The following is an 18,606-nucleotide window of genomic DNA, read 5'->3' as shown; positions in this document are numbered from 1 at the left end:
GGTCACTTGGGGGTTTTCATTCAAATGCAAGTTCTGATTCCGTAGAGCCCAGTAGGGCCTGAGAACCTGCATTTCTAACAAGCGTTGCTGTGATGCCAATGACTGGACCATGCTTTGGACAGCAAAGAGTTAAAGAATAAGACGGTCCAGATCACACAATCTATTTTCTGCTCCTTAAGCGGAGGCTTATGCCAACTTCAAAGAGGATTCTGCCTCCATTAGCTAGTGCACAGATGTGGGTGAGAGCCAAAGAAAGTAGTTAATAATAGTGAAAATATGAATTTCAAAATTATAATAGTATCTGCTTCTTGAATAATCAACACAAGAGTCAGGGGCTTTGTTTACCTTTTTACATACTTTAGTTCATTTAGTCTTTAAATATCCTTGTGAAGGATATAAGTTATTATTAGCATTCTGGGGATGTGGAAACAGATATAACATCAAGCAACTTGCCCAGGTATGCAGAGCTTGAAGAGAGTGAGGTTAGATTTCAAACCCATGCCCCAGAGTTCACACTCTTAATCATTATACTAGTGAGCCTCTAATGAGCCTGGACATGGGGTAGACTGAATCTCCAAGAGGCCTATCACCGCAGAGGATACTGCCTCTTATTCCCACTGGACTGGTTAGTAATAGCCATAGTTGTCGTTTTGGTTAGAGAGTGCTTTGATGATTTCCAGGCTTAGATAAGGACATTTTCGCGTTGAGACCCAAAGCTTTCCTTGAGAGGATATGTAAAACATACCTGCTCATGTTTATCATCTTTGGTGTAGCCAAAGTGGTCCACCAAGACCTTGGAGACACGATCAGGAACTCTACCGTTAACCCAGTACAAAGCCTTGTTGACACTGTCTGGGAAAAATCCTTCCTTCCCAAAAAGAGCTTCGAGTGTTGGTTCAAAACCTTTTCCTTCCAAACCAATCTGAAAGAGAAAATCAGGCAAGAAATACCATCAGGTTTCTCTGTTATCTGTCCATCTCTCATTCCCCTATTTATGCTCAATTTATTAAACAAGTACTTGGTGAATGCTACTGGGCGCGAGTTGACCTGAGCACTCCACAGGAGTTGTCTTATTTAAATCTCACCAGAATCTTGCAAGACAAAACCTATTATGTGCTTGTTTTCTGGAAGAGGCAGCTAAGATTCAGAAGGGATACATAGTTAAACTGAAGATTCTGGTTTGGGGGTGAATTTGGGGTTTGAACCCTTGGATTTAGGGTGTAAGGGCTTCTCTGAGACATCGCAATTCCATTCATATAAGGAGTTGTGCTTCACATGGCCCCTAGTGGGGAGGCAGGAAGAAGAGGGGGGAGGGAAGAAGTGATGGTATCACTGTCTGATGATTCTTGTTCCTCCTGTAGCTGGCTCATGGCTCCCTTGACTTGACTATTTATGATGTAGGCTAGAAAACATAAGACTCTGCTTCAGGACCACACATACCTCAAAGAGGTCAGCTGAAGCAAATCCGAAGACTTTGAGGGTCGTTTTCAGCATGCTTTCTTTAGGAAGGTAATTGTTTGGATCAAATATAAGATTTCCTTCGATTTTGGCTGAGACCAGGTCAAGGGATGGAAGAGAAATTGATTTGGAAAACTGATAGCTCTGGGAGAATTTCTTGAAATCCATGATAGTTGGAAGCTGAGATTTTTTCAGAGCTTCTTCCACTAAGCTTTTCAAGCTAGACAAAAAGAAGGAGAGTATTTTGAACTGACATACATCATGTTACTCTCTCACTCCCAAGTCAATGTGGATTTCCAATCTCTACCAAACTCTTTGGGTTTTATTTGCCCCCAAAGCTTGGCTCAGATCTGCTGCACTTTCACACAGATGTTGGTTCCAGAAGAAAGAACAGCCTGTAAAGGGCAGGCAGTGGCTAAATCAGAACTGAGGTTTGGAATTTCAGCCCCTTCCAGCAGATGCAGGAAAATGACTTTACTTACTCCTGGACATACAAATCTTCTGAGTTTAAGATGTTGGCGATGTGGGAAGCCACAAAGTTCTTCACTTGCTCATTCTGCTCCCGAGGGAGAAGTTGGGTGATTTTGCTAATATCCGACTGGGAAGGACTCCCCATCAGCATGAGATAGGCAGCCAGCCGCTTATCCCCTGGAGAGGTGTCATCGAGGAAAGTCTGAAGAAGGACTTCCCGGACCTGTAGTCCAAAGATGAGACTGTCATCACTGTCATAACATGGAACATGTCTGGTAAACATGCCTGATCTTATTTTGCAAGCGGAATTTCTATTAATTCTTCAGATTCTGTTACTGAACCTTCTTCACCCAGAGCAACCAGCTCAAGGAAGGGTTCTCAGAACACCTATCAAATGCATGTTGAGAGGCTTCCCTGGTGGTCAGTGGTTAAGACTTTATCTTCCAATGCAGGGGGTGTGGATTTGATCCCTGGTTGGGCAGCTGAGGTTCCCAAATTCTTTGTGGCCAAAAAACCATAAAACAGAAGCAATATTGTAACAAATTCAATAAAGACTTTAAAAATAGTCCACATAAAAAAGAATCTTAAAAAATATGCATGCTGAATTCAATTGCATTAAAATATACAAGTTATGGCCAAGTTATGACTTGTTGGAGATCTGCCACTAACTGAAGATAAAGATGTTTTAAATAAATTATTTCAATATGAGAGTTAAGGTGAGAAGGAATCAGGAGAATTTGATGCTAATAAGGAAGTCAGGTTGTTTGCAAAGCTGTGGAATCACCATCACCATCTTTGGGGGTCAGTTTGACTCTCTTAGTCTAGGGAAATTGGGGGGGGAAAAAATCAGACATGTTTTCCAAAGATGGGAGTGATGGTCAATCTGGTGAGAGGATAGCAGGTAGTGAAAAAAATCACACTTCGCCTGCTGAAGTAACAGGAAGGTCAACTATTTTTCTCATGTCTGCATATGGCTAGGCAGTCAATTGTTTAGTTGGTAAGTCATGTCTGACTCTCTTGTAACCCCATTGACTGTACCTTGCTAGGCTCCTCTGAAAATGGGATTTTCCAGAGAAGAATAGTGCAGTGGTTTGCCATTTCCTTTTCCAGGGGACCTTTCCCACCCAGGGATCAAACCTGTGTCTCCTACATTGGCAGGAATATTCTTTAGCACTGAGCCATCTGGAAGCCCCAGGCAGTCAATAGGTGTATTGAAATTTGCAATTAAAGAGCAGTAGAATAAAGTCAGTAGAATGGTGAGATTTAGAATCTCATTCCAAATCTTTGTCAATCTGAATCAACTCGTCATTTTCGGCCCTCTTCTGTGGCCCTTACCTCATCACTAAGCTCCATTTTCCGCAGGGCCTGGATGGCAGCCTTCTGAATGACCAGGGATGGCTGTTCACTTCTGATACATTTCAGGACTGAAGATGTGAGTTTTGGGGTTAGTTGCTCCATGGTTTTACCAATATTTCCTATGACCTGCATTGAAAATAAACAAGAGAGAATCAGGGCTCAGAAGGTGCAGTGAGGGGCAGACAAAAAAAGTGCATCTGAAATGATGCCTATTATACAAAACCAACAAGCAAAAAACTGAAAATACCCTCAGAATCAGGTAGGTGAGCTCTTCGTTCCCAGTGCAGTCATTGCCAATCTGTTCTGACAGGTAATCAGCAATTTCCAGCAGGTCCTGTGTCCATGTAGGGTTTGTCTTATGATAGCTACAGAAGAAGAGTTAGGATTCAGCAAGCATAGCTAGGTTTATCTTAAAATATACACTGATGTTCGCTGATCTCTTATTTCAAGTCATTACTCTCAAAATTGACCAGTAGACAAACGAAAGGGTAAGCATCAGAATTTGCAAGTGGAGGGAGGGTACAAACAGAATACTGACATGTGGGGTCATCCTTCGCTCCTACGAGGAGAACCGTGGAAAACTCACTTGTTGATCATGTGACTCAGAGCATAAAACGTAAGCCGGCTCTGCTGCACTCTTGCGGTGTTCAAGACCTCCCGCAGCCTCTCGGCCGAGGGCTCTGGGATCAAGGCCACCAGGTAGGTCACAGCATCTATCAGAAGGGGGTGGGCTCTCTCATGTTTCAGCCACTGGAGGATGTGAGTGTAACACTGGGGCTGTCCACACTGAATCAAGGCTTGTAAAGTGATGGGGCTGAGAAGAGAAGGGCAGAGAAAGAAAGATCACCTTCTAGGCAGCTAAAACCTCCTTGGCCCACAGGGTTCCCTCTGTCAGGAATTCCCTTATTCAAGATCCAAATCCAACCATCTTCCAAAATCTAACTCAGATCCCTAGAGAACAGAGAAGCCTTCCCCGTAAGTAGCATCCACTGGAGAAGCACCATGGAGCAAAGTCCGAAGAAGGACCCCCTGGACTCAACATCCAGAGAGGACTGTTACCCGTTGGTCAGAAGATGGAACATGCCACATAAACACTTGCCCAGTCCCTTCTCTGACCTTCACAGCACTAAGACATCACTGAAGTAAAGAGAAGCCACTGTATTATTTTGTTTGCTTGAGTTCTCTCTCCTCTAGCCTATAGGCTTCCAGAAAACACAGACTTCTTTTGCTCTCACACTTCCCAGGGTACTCCTTATAGAATGAGGGATTAAAGATACGCATCAAAATGTGGGAAAGATTTCCCTCCTATCTCAACACGTAAATATTTATCTACCTTGGATGCAATGTACGTGTGTGTGTTACCCATGGAACTCGAGACACCTTAGCTGGAACTCTAGACACCTTAGCTGACATTTCTCTATCGAGCAAACATTTACTGACTGACTCAATTGATGAAATGGGTTGAAATTTCAATGGTTCCTGGGATTCTCTGGCTGACATCTCAGCCAGCTCCCACGGGCTCATAATCTGTGAAGCTTTGAGCTGCGACTTTTCGAGAAATACCTGGACACCTCGATCAGCTTCGGCAAGAGGGAGGTGACCGCCTCACTGCTGAGGCCTCGCAGCTCGGTCACTAGTTTATGGAAGAGGTTGGCTCTCTGGGCATTCTGCTCAGAGACGTGCAGTTTCTGCAGCTCCTGGAGCGTCTTCACAATGGCCTCAGCGTGCTTTGGAGGTGACGTGGACCTGGTGCTCTCAAAGGCAAGACCCACCGCCTCAGTGCCTGGAAGGAAGAGCATGTCAGAGGGATTCCAGCTTACCCCTGCATCTCAACCTCATCTTTCTTCTAGAAGCTGGAGATCCAGGAGGGGTCAGCAAGAGGTGGGTGGAGAAAAGAAGCCTCTCTTGTTCTGTTCTTAGTGCCTGTTTTGTGTCTGGCTCTGGGCTAGGGGTCTGACTTCAGTGTTTCCCTAACTTGCCACACTCTCCTTGTGATTAGCACGAATATTGTGCATACCTGCTGTTGCTTCAGTCATGTCTGACTCTTTGCAACCCCATAGACCGTAGCCTGCCAGGCTCCCTTATCCATGGGATTCTCCAGGCAAGAATACTGGAATGAGTGCCGTGTCCTTCTCCAGGGGATCTTCCCAACCCAGGGACTGAACCTGAGTCTCTTACATCTCCTGAACTGGCAGCCAGGTTCTTTACCACGAGCACCACTTGGGAAGTTCAGCGTTAATATTATTCCTCAATTTAAAGATAAGGGAACTAAGACCCAGAGGTGAGCCACTTAATGTGCCCAAGAGCTTTCTGGGTATAAGAGGCAGAGCTGGGATTGAATCCAGGCTTGTTAGACTTGTATTGGATTGAATGACCTTTTTGCCTAAAAGAGCTGGTGAGGAGGTGCTGCTGACATGAGGCTAGACTCACTGGCCTTCACCCGTCCTATCCTGCCACTGGGTCTAATGGCAGTTTGTGTGTGTGTGTGTAGGGGGGATGTTTGGTGTTCCCTCCATCACCCTGCTCTCACCTCTGCCCAGGAGGTGGGTGAATTAGTGGTGCGGAGGAAGGAATCCTGACTTAGATTAGACCTGGAGGCCCAATCTGTACCGCCTCTAACAGTCTGTGACTTTGAATACATCACCAAACCTCTCTGTGTTTCCCTTTTCCTTCCGTAGAATGGGAGTAAAAGCACATGCTGCTACCGCCTGACATCACAGGTGGCTGAGACCAAGGTAGGGCACATGACTCATTGACATAAAGATAGGTGCAGTGCTGAGGTTGGACTAGAGGTTTCTCTAGTTCCCTTCAGCTCTAAAGACTGATTCCTGACCTTTCCCATTTGCCCTGCCTCGCTCAGGCCTGGCTGTCCGATTTACCAAAGGTGGACTTGGGAGGCCAGTTTCCTACTTTCAAAACCCAGGGAGTGGTAGGAGAACTCTCCCCGTTCCTTTATCCCATTGCCACCTGACCTTCTGAAATGACAGGCTTTCTCAGTAGAACGGCCCATGGCCAGAAGCCCAGAGCCCAGGACTCTCACAGGGCCCAGCAAGGAGCTAAGCCATGGTAGGTACCTCATGAGCAGGTTTCCCAACCCTGGCAACCATGTGTACATCACACCTTACCTTCCTCAAAGAAGCGGCTGTTGATCTTAGGTGTGTCTTCAAGTTTCAAAGTCTGTGTGACCTGTGCCATCATCCCGTATTTGTTCCTGGCAACACAGGAATGACAGCATGTCACGGATGGCCAGGCTCCCTGCAGCATTCTCTGCTCTTCATGTTGAATGTCTCTCCTATCTCAGCTCCTCCCCAAATCCTGCTCCCCTTTCAAACCATACTTATTTACATCCAGCTGTCCTTGACCGCCTGTGAATAGCAACAGCTCCTTCTGGTCATGTTGGCTGTCCTTCCATCAGAAGGGCCCATATACCTTACACTCTCCACCATTCCAGAGTGCCCAGAGGGAATGAGCTAACACTGAGCTCCAAAATTCTTGTGTGATCTCCCGTAGTTCAGTGCCAAGAATATAGATAGCAGTTACTCAGTCAACACTAGTTGACTGACCAGTTTTCAAAATGGATATGTAAGTCTCTAGGCCAATTCCAAAATCTTCTATAAAGCCTTTCTAACCCAAGTAGCTAGTAATGGTTCCAGTTTTTCCTGATCTCGAGCCCTTAAAGTCTGGATCTCAGATATCTTTTGTTGGTTTTGAATTGTTCCTCATGCCTAAGTCTTTCCTACCAAACGGCCTATTAGCTTGAGACAGGAGGACAGAAATGCATTCTGCTTTGTACCTTTTCACACCTCCTCCCAGGCACAGCTTAGCTTGCAACAGGGCACCGAGAAGCATTCAGCTCCTAATGGCCCCATAAATAAGGAATCGGGGCTACAGCCAGGGACCTACTTGTAGGAGAAGGGCAGGAATAGGTGTTGCTCATTGCAGATGGCTTCTGACACGTGCTTCCTCCTTGGGTCCAGGGTGTACCGGCAGGACTGGCTGCTGCCAATCAGTGTTGACAAGGGGCGGGTCTGTGAATGGGATCAGGGGAAAAGCATTTTCATCAGGCCCTGGGGCTTGAACCTGAGTCTTCTCCCATATGTTTTTCCCTTCAGGGAAGAAAGTTGGGGAACAGGGGTTCTGTACCACTAGATAAACTCAGTGAGAGAAGAGAGCTTCATACTTGACTTTTAGTCAAGGGGATGAAAACCCAAAAGCTGAGTCCAGCTGCAGACTTTTCTTATTTCACTCCAGGAGACTTCTGATCTGTACAAAGTATTTATAACCTGGAATCCAGCACATGGGGCTTCCTAGGTGGCACTAGTAGTAAAGAACCTACTTGCCAAAGAAGGAAACACAATGAAACATGTGTTTGATTGTTCCCTGGGTTGGGGAGATCCCCTGGAGAAGGGCATGGCAACCCGCTCCAGTATTCTTGCCTGGAGAATCCCATGGACCGAGGAGCCTGGCAGGCTACAGTCCATGGGGTCGCAAAAAGTCGGACACGACTGAAGCGACTTAGCATGCATGCACGCATCTAACATGACTCCCTGTCCTACCACATACGAACACTTCACACCTCTTCCTACTGCTCCTTATGTTTTTTCTGCCTAGAATTTTTTCTCTGGGATCCCTTCTAGCTCTAACATTCTGTAATGTTAATAATGAAGAGGCTGCTGCCAGTGTGCATAGCAATGCTGATGTGAACTTACCATGCCTCTAATCAAAGCGAGTGGGCTAACTCCCGTGCTAATGGGCTGGAAGTGATCACACTTCTCCAGGTTTCTTTCAATAGATATTTCTGTTGCCACATTTCCCTTCTTCGTTTTAACAGTAAAGTCTGTGGAGCAGTTTCCATACACGGTATCCTAGGGCAGCAAGAGATACAAGTGTACTCAACACAGGGAACCATCTTTAGGTGCTTGGGGTGAGGCTGGGAAAGAAGCCTGTGAGAAAAGCCTGTAAGAAAGAAGTCTGTAAGAAAAGAAAAGAAAAGCTTTCTCCCAGATCTCTCAGGCATCTGGGAGAAAGCTTCGTCCTCTTGGACAGAACGTGGGTGTGGTTGGTTCCTGGGCAGCCAGGGTGGGCGTGAGAAAACCTCGTAAGGGTGGTCCTGGCTCTTTGGCGTGTACTCCAATCCGTTTTGTGTTGTATATGTCTTGGTTCTCCCCCCAGATCCTGAGACCTCCCTGTGCAGGGGCCCCTGCAGAATGCAGCAGTATCTGCTCCCCGTGGAGTGCAGCACAGAGCTCAGAACATAGTAAGGGCTCAAAAGTGTTCACGGGACTGAACTAAACTGAATGAATCCTCAGAGCAAAACCTGGGATTCTTAAGAGGCTGGCAAATAGTCAGTTATTTTCTGTGTTTAAAATACACACAGGGGACTTCGTTGGTGGTCCAGTGGTTAAGACTCTGCCTTCCAATGCAAGGAGCACAGGTTCAATCCCTGGTCGGGGAACTAAGATCCCACACATTGCAGAGTGTGGCCAAAAATTATACACACACACACCCACACACACACACACCCACACCCACACACCCACACACCCACACCCACACCCACACCCACACACACACACACACACACACACACACACACACACACACACACACCCACAAAGAGAGGCCTTACTGTGCTCTACCTTGTGGAAACATTACAAAATCAAACAGAGGGTAGGGTGGTCAGGGCTCCTCAGAAACTGCTATAAAATTAGACCCAACCTGCTTAGGCTGTGTGGACTGGGCCCTCAGTGAGCCCAGAGATCAGGGGAGCTCTGAGCAACGTGCTTCACACCAATACAGGGCCTCCCGTGTAACTAGCCATGCAGCTGAGTCAACGATCCAGTTGACGTATGAGTGGAACCCAGCTCCACTATGTGAAGAGGAGTTCAAAGGATCACTGTTATCAGCTTTTTAAATTCTCACCAGAAATAACACTTGCTTAGCCTCTTCTGTTTCTGGGGGAAGCAGGAGGGCAGAGATGATGCCCCTCTTGATGTTGAGGATGTGTTTAGGCTCTTCTTTCTCTGGGTAAAGTAGAACTTGCTTGCCTTCAGGAACAGCCAGCTTGAGGTCGTACCTGGTGCAGAGAGAGTATGGTCACCAAGAGTCCCTTCTCCACCGTGAGCCATAGGATAGGTGGCTTTGCAGCCTCCTTTTTACTTATCTTCTTTTTACATAGTTTTTGATAAATATCAGCACATATACATATATTTTCAAAAAAGTATACAAGTATGTGTATGCTTCTGGTATTCTTTCATTTCATTTCTTTTGTTTTGCTTTGCTTTGCTTGGCTCACCCAGTCTCTCTCTCTCCCCATATGAGTCTCTGCAGAAACGCTCTCCACACAACACCCCACTGGGCCTTCCATTCATATCTCCACACTCATATGATCTTATACAGAAGCGTGGGAGTGAAAACACCTTCATAGAAATAGTTTGTCATTGTTGGTTTTATCCAAATGGCATGGCATCACGCATACTTGTCTTTATCTTGTTCTTCTCATTTAATTCTACTCCATGAAAATCCTTGAGTCATCTGGTAGCACTCTAACAGATTCTTTTTACAAAGCTGTATAACAGTCCATTCTGTGGTTATATATTCTTTATTCAGATTGTCTCCTACTTGATGGCATTCATCTTTTCTCTTCCTGGATGTTTAAATTTTTTTCCCCACCAACAACACTGATACAAACATTTTTATGCATCTATCTTCACGTGTTACTACTTTTCTTTTCTTTTTAGCTATGTCAAAGGCTCCAAGTATTTTTCATTATAATTTACTAAATTGACTAAAGGCACTCCTTTGCAGCAGCAATGTGTGAGCGTATGGCTTTGCCTCACAGGCTTGCCAGCAATAGGTGCTATTGCTGTTTAAAGTTTCTGTAGTCTTATGGGTATAAGTGAGTATAATGTGATAAATATCTTCTTGCATTAATTTCATCTCCTGACCACGAGCGAACTGGAGCTTCTTTCCATACATTTGTTGGACATTCCTTCACTTTCATATGATCTCAGGCTATGGCTAAAGCCTGGGTCAACTCTGATCGTAGGGACCTTTCTTTGGGGACTTCCCTAGGGGATTTCAGAGAGCCTGGCACCCCCTGCTCTAGCTGAGTCAGAAGAAAGAAAAAGAGATGAGGGATGCTTCCCACAGCCCTACATCCTCTCAGAAAATTCCAGACACTGTGACACAGGCTCACAGGAAAGCCTCAAGGTGGCCAAAAGCAGGAGTCTCTTTTGTTTGGAGGAGGGTAAGGACCAAAGGAGACTTCCCTGGTGGCTCAGATGGTAAAGAATCTGTCTGCAATGTGGGAGGCCCTCTTCTCTGGGTTGGGAAGATCCCTTGAAGAAGGGAATGGCTACCTGCTCCAGTATTCTTGCCTGGAGAATTCCATGGATAGAGGAGCCTGAAGGGCTATAGGCCACAGGGTTTTAAGTCGAACATGACTGAGCAACTAACAGACCAGAGAGCAACTCCTACTCCCTTCCATCACTGCAGCCCCACTCCCTCTGATGCTTCCAAGTCTTGGATGCAATAAGATGTGCTGGTAAGAGTCAGAAGCACCAGAGCCTATTTTGGCTTCCGAGTCTAATGTTTAACAAATTGAAAGACAGGCAGGGAAGGAGTGTCCATTGTTACCAAATCAACAACCCCATGACTGTATCTGCACACACCTAGGACACTACAAGGGCTTCGCTGATGGGTCAGATGGAAAAGAGTCTGCCTGCAATGCAGGAGACACTGCAAACTGTGATCTGGAGATGAGGCAGGGGTGATGTTCAAAAAAACCTAACAACCAGCACACCGTGAACACTGATCAGTCAGAAGTGCTGCCAGCTGTAAGCAACAGGAAAGGTCTGGTCAGTGTGCACTGGCAGGACGCCGGCCCTGGAGGGGGACCCGTTCAGGCCGTGGCTCTCCCTGGACCCCTTGAAGCTAGAGTTCCCTGCTGAGCCGAGCCATGTTTGGTCACATCAAGTCCTGCCCGGACCCTCTCTGAGGACCACCAGGCACAGTCTTGTTTCATTCTTTAAACATGAATTCACTTGTTTAAACAAACCATCTCAGCTTTATTGTCTCAAGGAGTGTGAGATCTTTTAGAACCATATTTAAATGATAATTAGGGAAACCAGTAGGGGAGGGTAAAGACTACTTCCCTCTTTGATTGTTGTGAAAACTCAGCAATTCCCTGTTCTATGGTGAATAGAGAGTACAAATACTTGTACTCACATATGTGCCCAACAATAGACACATGCTCATGTCTCCCTTGGACACACACGCACACACTCATGTGAAACACATGCCATGATGCCCGGAACTCAGAAATTTGAACGCACAGGCCCACGTCTTACTTGGACATGGCAGCAGCAAACTCCTCAGAGTTCTTGGTCTTCTTCAGCAAGGCCTTGCCCTCAGGGTTGAGGCCATACACCTCTTTTAGGGTGCAGTGACTCGTCTTCAGGATGAAGTTGCAGAGTTGGGGGACCTCCAGCTCCACCTGAGAAGACAGGGTACATTAAGACTCTCCGCCAAGAACACAACACTCCTCCCCAGCTCAGGGCTTTCTGACGTTTCCCATGTTCCGTGGGACACCATACTTCTGAAGTTTTCCCCTTTGTATACAAAGGATGATAACTTTTTATTGGTTCTAAATGTACTCCCTTTAGTTATAAAGAGGTACAACTGGCTGGAAGAAATGCAGCTGAGGAGTGAGGGTTTGGAAGAAAACCAGGAGGCAGGAGGAGGGCTATCATTGGTTTCAACAGCAAATGCTTCCTTAATGTCAGTGGAAAAACCAAAAATCCAAGACCATGTGTATCTATCAGGGCCTATTCCAAGCTTCACATACAGCTGGAGTTTAAATACTTCCCTCTGTGTTACCCAGAGTGGTTTAAAGAACTTTCTGCCATGCTGGAAATGTTCTGTTTTCTCACTATCCAATATAGGAGCCACTAGGTATGGGGGCCAACAGGGCATTTGAATACAGTTAGTGTGACTAAGAAACTGAATTTTTACTTTTATTCAAATGATTTTCATTTACTTAAAACTTTTTATTTTATATTTGGATACAGCCAAGTTAACAACCTTTATTCAATTTAAATAGTCGCATGTGACTGATGGCTACCTTCCCTGACAGCACAGATGCTGGTGCCCAAAAACTAAGAGGGCGGCCCAGTTTGACTTCTCTTTCCCACAGGAACCCCAATAGCTGCCCTTAGATCTGTTCCACAGAACACAGATACGAGTACAGTCTGTCTCAACAACTGGTAAAGTTTTATTTGAGAACAAACTGCACATTTAAAATTTTCTGTTCTGTTTGTTTTTAGTAGTAGATACTATTTCAGTTAGATGATAAAAGCCACACTCCGGAATGCTTTCCTGGGATGCTCACCCACTGGACATCTCTTGAAATGTTAACTCTATTGGTCTGCAATCTTGACATTTTAGATCACATATTCTAATTACATCTTGGAAAGAAAAGTGAAAGTGAAGTCACTCAGTCATGTCTGATTCCTTGCGACTCCACGGACTACCAGGCTTCTCTGTCCATGGGATTTTCTAGACAAAAGTACCGGAGTGGACTGCCATTTCCATCTCTAGGGGATCTTCTTGACCCAGGGATGGAACCCGGGTCTCCTGCACTGCAGGCAGAGGCTTTACCCTCTGAGCCACCAGGGAATGGAAGCTAATAGCAAAATAAACCTGGTAGGTAAAAATATTGTTTCTGTGGCAGACAACCTACAAAAAAAATTTTCTTTTTGATGTGAACCATTTCTAAAGTCGTCATTGAACCTGTTGCAATATCGCTTCTGTTTTATGTTTTGGTTTTTTGGCATCTAGTCATGTGGGATCTTGGCCACCCCAAACAGGGATTGAATCCACAACTTCCCGCATTGGAAGGTGAAGCCTTAACCCCTGGACCACCAGGGAAATCTCTGTAGCACATAACTTCTCAGCAAAGAAGCTGACTGGCAAACTGAGGGCCAGTCCAGCACTTAGAGTTATGACAGTCCTGGCACAAGCCGGGTTTGCTCAGCCCTGGGCTCCAGGGTCCTCCCTCTCCCCTCGTACCTTGCAGTTGATCTTAGTGGAGCTTCTTGAGTCAGCAGTCCCAGGGACACCACTGGAACTCTCAGCTTCATAGTTATAGACATATTTCCTGAGGTGCTTGAATCGCGTTGCATCTTCTACAATGAGGAGAAATCTGTCAGCTACATGGCAGAAGTAACTCGCCCAAGGATACTCAATCCTGGGCATAGAGGGATAGTGGTACAGGTAATGAAAAACAGTAATTAAACTCCAATTGTTTTCAATTAATTTTGCCTTATACTTAATTTTTCTCTATAGATTTAACTTCTCTGTTACGACAGTGCTGAGGCTAATATTTAAATTAACTGGTATTCCTTGAATATATAATCTGAAGCACAAGGCAGGGAGTGTCAAGTGATGAGGCTCAGATAGTCTACAGGAAAGACTCCTTGGAAAATTAAGAGTTGACAGAATAAAGCAAATATATCTTTCACTGACTCTTCAGAATGAAAATACTCTAACTCTATGGCTCTTTTTAGATTCTACCAAATATCTGAGGCAAAGTTCACTAAGCGTCAAGGATATCTGGCTGACTTAAGAAACCCCCAAGAAGGAATTTCTGGAGGTTTCCGCTGTGCTTGAGAAAAATTTCCTGAACAATTGGTTCCCGAGTCCAGATGCAGTGATGCCAGACGCCCACGAGATGGCAGTGCTGCCCCATCAGAGGTTAGCATCCCGCTCTCTCCGGAGAAAACAGGGTACCACTGCAAGGCCGGCTCCTTTGACCCCTAGGGGTCAGGTAAATACAAATCCCAGGGTGAGCATCTACAAAGGTTAAAGTCAGCATTTCTTCACCCTCTTGTGCTTCAGGTTAATGATTAGTCCCTGACAAACAGTCTCTTTAAAGTACCCATGGATCAACAGGTCCCTTCCCCACCCTATCCCCAGGCTGAACGTTTGGGAAAGAGGGGAAGGACGGGTAAAAGAGCTGAGATCCCCTCGCGGGGGCAGAGGCTCCAGGAACTGGTTTCTTGGGGTCAGAGCGGTGTACACCAATGACAGCATCACGGTGTTTCAGTGATCCGAGGTGCAGAGGGAGGGGTCGGGGGTTGAGGGGTGGGGTGGGGCGCCCTTCTCAGCTCAGGGGGAAATGCCTTACTTGGACAGCTGGGGCTGACATTTTCCAGCACTTCATCTCCTGTAAGAAAGGGAGAAAGGCAACTGTAGGTTTCCCCTTTCTTCCAGTTGGGGCCTAGGGTCCGGCCAGGAGGACCACTGCATTAACCTCTCGCAGGGAAGAAGGCTTTGAAGAAACCTCCGTCCCTCCCATCACCTCCCCTACTCCCACCCTGAGTCTAGAGGAGCCCCTTGCAGCTGGTCCTGTGCCCCTGTCCTTCCATCCTCGGGCTGCCCTCCCTCTGTCCCAGGACCAAGCTGCCCCAGCCACCACTCCGGGCCTGGCTTCGGGCCCCTGGTCCCCCACCCCCAGCCCTGCACCCCGGCGGCTGCGTGGCCTCACTCACTGGCCTGGGCGGTGGCAGCATCCAGGAACAGCAGCAGCAGCAGCAGCAGCAGCACCGCGGGCCTTGGGGTGCCCATGGCCAACCTGGGCGGTGTCTCCCTGCCGCCTGCTGTCTGGGCCTGGCCTCGGCGCTGCTTGCTGGCTCCGGGGGACGGGCGCCCACAGGCAGCCCCGCACCCACACGTGCACCTGCAGTGGAAATGGACGGCCGGCGCCCGGGGCTCTATTTATACGAGGCCTGAGGCCGCCCGCCCAGGGCCCCAGCTGAAGGAGCACCGGGCAAATTGCAAAAGGTCCAAAGGGCAGCGACCGGGGCCTGTTTGCTTTTCCGCACCAGGCCCGGCTCTGAGCCCTGAGAAGGGGCCCGCGAGGGGGTTCAGCCCAGACTTCTCCGGGGCTACTGGGGCCTGGCCTCTCCCCTGGCCTGTCCTCAGGGGTCTCAGGGCCCGAGGGGCCTGCCCTGACCCAGGAAGATGACCGAGCACAGGATGAAGCCTATCCCTGCTCCCTGCATGGTCTGTAGCCACTGGATGGCTAGTCCTTCCCAGCGTCTAGGTGGAGACCTTTCCCCCACCCCCACTTCCTTCCTACCTGGGTGGACTTTGAGGTTGCCTAGGGGCCTCTAACCCAGATCAGTACCCAAGGCTCTGGGTCGCCTGCCCTGGACTCAGTTCATCTGGAGGAAGCAGAGAGAGAAGGGAAGGAGAGAGGGGTCTGGAGAGGGACTGACCCCCTCTTGACCTGAGGGATCACATCTCTGTCAAAGCAGAAATCCAGGAGCCGGAATCTTGTGGAAGCCCCAGTGAGGAGGGGCCTTTGGAAAAGGCCAGCTTCCTCCCTCTTCTCCCCTGCCCACCCCAAAGATCCAATTTCTTTTTGGGAAGTTGAGGGGAGGAGGCTTTTCTCTGCATGAACTGCCTTTGGGTTTCCTCAGGGACAGGGGGGGCCAGTGAGGAGAAGTGAAGTAGTAGGTGGATGCAGAATATTTCTCCTAACACATCCCAGAACCTTCTCCACAAATCCGTCCCTTCCTCTCTAGGTCCTGTCCATGTCCCACAGGAAACTTTGACCAAGGCTCTCCTCCCACTTTTCCTTGCCCTGTCATAGGCAATCTGGCACAGCATAAGTATTTCAGCATCTTACTGATGTCTTGGGCTTCCCAGGTGGCCCAGTGGTAAATAATCTGCCTGCCAATGCAGGAGACAAGGGTTTGATCCCCAGGTTGGGAAGATCCTGTGGAGGAAAAAATGGCAACCCACTCCAGCCTTCTTGCCTGGGAAATCCCACAGACAGAGGAGCCTGGCAGGCTACAGTCCATGGGATGGCAAAGAGGTGGACACAAATGAGTGACTGAGCCTACACACTCATATACAGATGTCTTACTGACCCAGAAATAATCTTAAAGGGTGATGGCTGGGGTGGTTTTGTGATGAGATGGATGAATGTCTGAGACTGGCCATGTCTACAAGGCACCTGCAATCTGACTGGGGAGAAAAGCCGCGTAGACGGGAGACAGATGGTAAGCAATGCAGGCAGGCTGCAAGCAAAGCTCAAGGATGTAGACCCGCTGGAGGAGAGCCAAGGGAGGAGTCGGGGGTGGGTAACAAGCAATGAAGTGAGACTATAGACTGAAGGGGACACGGAGCACCCGAGGCGCAAGTCAGTATATGTTGTTACAATCTGTTATTTATGAGATGCATCCAGAGGTAACGAACCACATGTGAAGTCATTTAAATTTTCTGGTGCCAAGACTGACAGTTCCAGAAGGGTCATGTTCTGAAACAGTTCAGTTCAGTCGCTAAGTTGTATCCAACTTTTTGCGACCTCATGGACTGCAGCATGCCAGGCTTCCCTGTCCTTTATCATCTTTCGGAGACTGCTCAAACTCATGTCCATTGAGTCGGTGATGTCATCCAACCATCTCATTCTGTGTCAACCCCTCTCTGTCTTCAATCTTTCTCAGCATCAGGGTCTTTTCCATTGAGCCAACTCTTCACATCAGGTGGCCATAGTATTGGAGCTTCAGTGTCAGTCCTTCCAATGAATACTCTTGGAAGGGTTGATTTCCTTTAGGATTGACTGGTTTGATCTTGCAGTCCAAGGGACTCTCAAGAGTCTTCTCCAGCATGACAGTTCTGAAATAGTGTATGCTGCTGCTACTGCTAAATCGCTTCAGTCGTGTCCGACTCTGCGACCCCATAGACGGCAGCCCACCAGGCTCCCCCATCCCTGGGATTCTCCAGGCAAGAACACTGGAGTGGGTTGCCATTTCCTTCTCCATAGTGTATAAAGACCCCCATTTCCTCAGAGGACACTTGAAGGTTTGTCTTGTTCCCAGAACCTGGGCCTTCACATTTCTCCTCATTCATGTATTGTCCTTAGCTCGGAACCCTCTATGAGCAGCTAAACTCCCTTCAGTGATTAGCTTCTTTGTATCCAACATATATTCATATCATTAAAAGTGGGTATTACAAAGGCTTCAACCCAAAGCTGGTCATACCTACACCACTGAGTTGTACAAGATCTGGAAAAAAAAACTGCCCCAAACCCCATTTCTCTGAGTATTTTATTTGAACTATTTTATGTGGCGTGTCACCCCACAGGAGGAGCTGCTGTCAGAATTTCAGGAAATGGTCCTGCTCCTATACATTTTTACTTTAAGGAGAATGGGCAAACGTATGTAGGTGCAAAGAAACCAAAAGGAGATGGTTAACTTCAGTTTATGAACACAAGTCCAGGCTTCCTCTGCTGGATAACAAATGAAGCCACTGTCTTATAGTGTGTCAGTGGAAAACATTAATAAGTCTTGGAGATTAATGTACAGCATTATGAATGTAGTTAATAGTACTGCTTTGCATATTTGCAAGTTGCTAAGAGAATAGATGGGACTTCCCAGGTGGCTCTCCTGCCAATGCAGGAGACATAAGAGATGCGTGTTCAATCCCTGGGTCCGGAAGATCCTCTGGAGGAGGGCAGGACAACCCACTCCAGTATTCTTGCCTGGACAATCCCATAGACAGAGGACCCTGGAGGGCTACATTCCTTAGGGTAGCAAAACGTCAGACATGACTGAAGTGACTTAGCACACAAAAGAGTAGATTATAAAAGGATCACAAGAAAAGAAAAAAAAAAAGGTAATTGTGTACAGTGTTGGAGGTTGACTTTTTGTGATCATTTTGCAATGTGTACAAACACTGAATTACTCTACTAGAAAAGGTAGAGAACATAATTTTTATGATTTGAGACTAAAAAATGAATCTGCTGACTTGGATACAGGAAAACTCCATGGGTTGTTTCTATGTCCTGAGTTGACTGTCACCGTCTCTAAAGGAGAAACCCTAAGACTTGGAAGCATTGGGCTCAGCTTCTGTTTCTTTCCTCGATTTTCTCTGTTAAGTCACCTCAGTTCTGGGCTTCAGCCAACAGTACCCATGTTCTGACAGGGTCAGGGACACAAGCACTACAGAGGGAGTGTTGACTGTTGAGTTGATTTGGGTACACTCCCTGGTAGCTCAGAGGTTAAAGCGTCTGCTTGCAATGCAGGAGAACTTCGTTCGATCTCCAGGGAAGGAAATGGCAACCCACTCTAATATTCTTGCCTGGAGAATCACATGGATGGAGGAGCTTGGTGGGCTACAGTCCAGGGGTCACAAAGAGTCGGACACGACTGAGCGACTTCACTTTCACTTTTCACAGGAATACTGTAAGGATTAATATGAAGACTTTTCTGAAATTACTAAATCCACTTAGACCTTGTGTAAAACACTATT

General features: G+C 47.1%; 1 protein-coding gene across 1 annotated transcript in view; it reads right to left on the bottom strand.

Moving 5' to 3' along the window:
• Positions 1 to 14,439, bottom strand: part of APOB (apolipoprotein B) — a 39,513-nt gene extending 25,074 nt beyond the window's left edge. The window contains exons 1-13 of the mRNA XM_040225679.1: positions 13,357 to 14,439; positions 11,637 to 11,782; positions 9,208 to 9,361; positions 7,995 to 8,150; positions 7,189 to 7,313; positions 6,411 to 6,496; positions 4,849 to 5,068; positions 3,872 to 4,099; positions 3,533 to 3,650; positions 3,265 to 3,411; positions 1,941 to 2,152; positions 1,441 to 1,678; positions 746 to 922 (exon numbers count right to left, since the gene is read on the bottom strand). Coding sequence (XP_040081613.1) covers positions 746 to 922; positions 1,441 to 1,678; positions 1,941 to 2,152; positions 3,265 to 3,411; positions 3,533 to 3,650; positions 3,872 to 4,099; positions 4,849 to 5,068; positions 6,411 to 6,496; positions 7,189 to 7,313; positions 7,995 to 8,150; positions 9,208 to 9,361; positions 11,637 to 11,782; positions 13,357 to 13,542 — 2,193 coding nt within the window. The 5' untranslated portion in view covers positions 13,543 to 14,439. The remainder of the gene's footprint in view (positions 1 to 745; positions 923 to 1,440; positions 1,679 to 1,940; positions 2,153 to 3,264; positions 3,412 to 3,532; positions 3,651 to 3,871; positions 4,100 to 4,848; positions 5,069 to 6,410; positions 6,497 to 7,188; positions 7,314 to 7,994; positions 8,151 to 9,207; positions 9,362 to 11,636; positions 11,783 to 13,356) is intronic.
• Positions 14,440 to 18,606: the final 4,167 nt, after the last annotated feature.

The sequence above is a fragment of the Oryx dammah genome, unplaced genomic scaffold (genome assembly GCF_014754425.2).
Source record: "Oryx dammah isolate SB20612 unplaced genomic scaffold, SCBI_Odam_1.1 HiC_scaffold_25, whole genome shotgun sequence".
Lineage (NCBI taxonomy): Eukaryota > Metazoa > Chordata > Mammalia > Artiodactyla > Bovidae > Oryx > Oryx dammah.
Note: the sequence above shows the minus strand (reverse complement) of the source record. Positions and strands in the feature narration are given on the sequence as shown.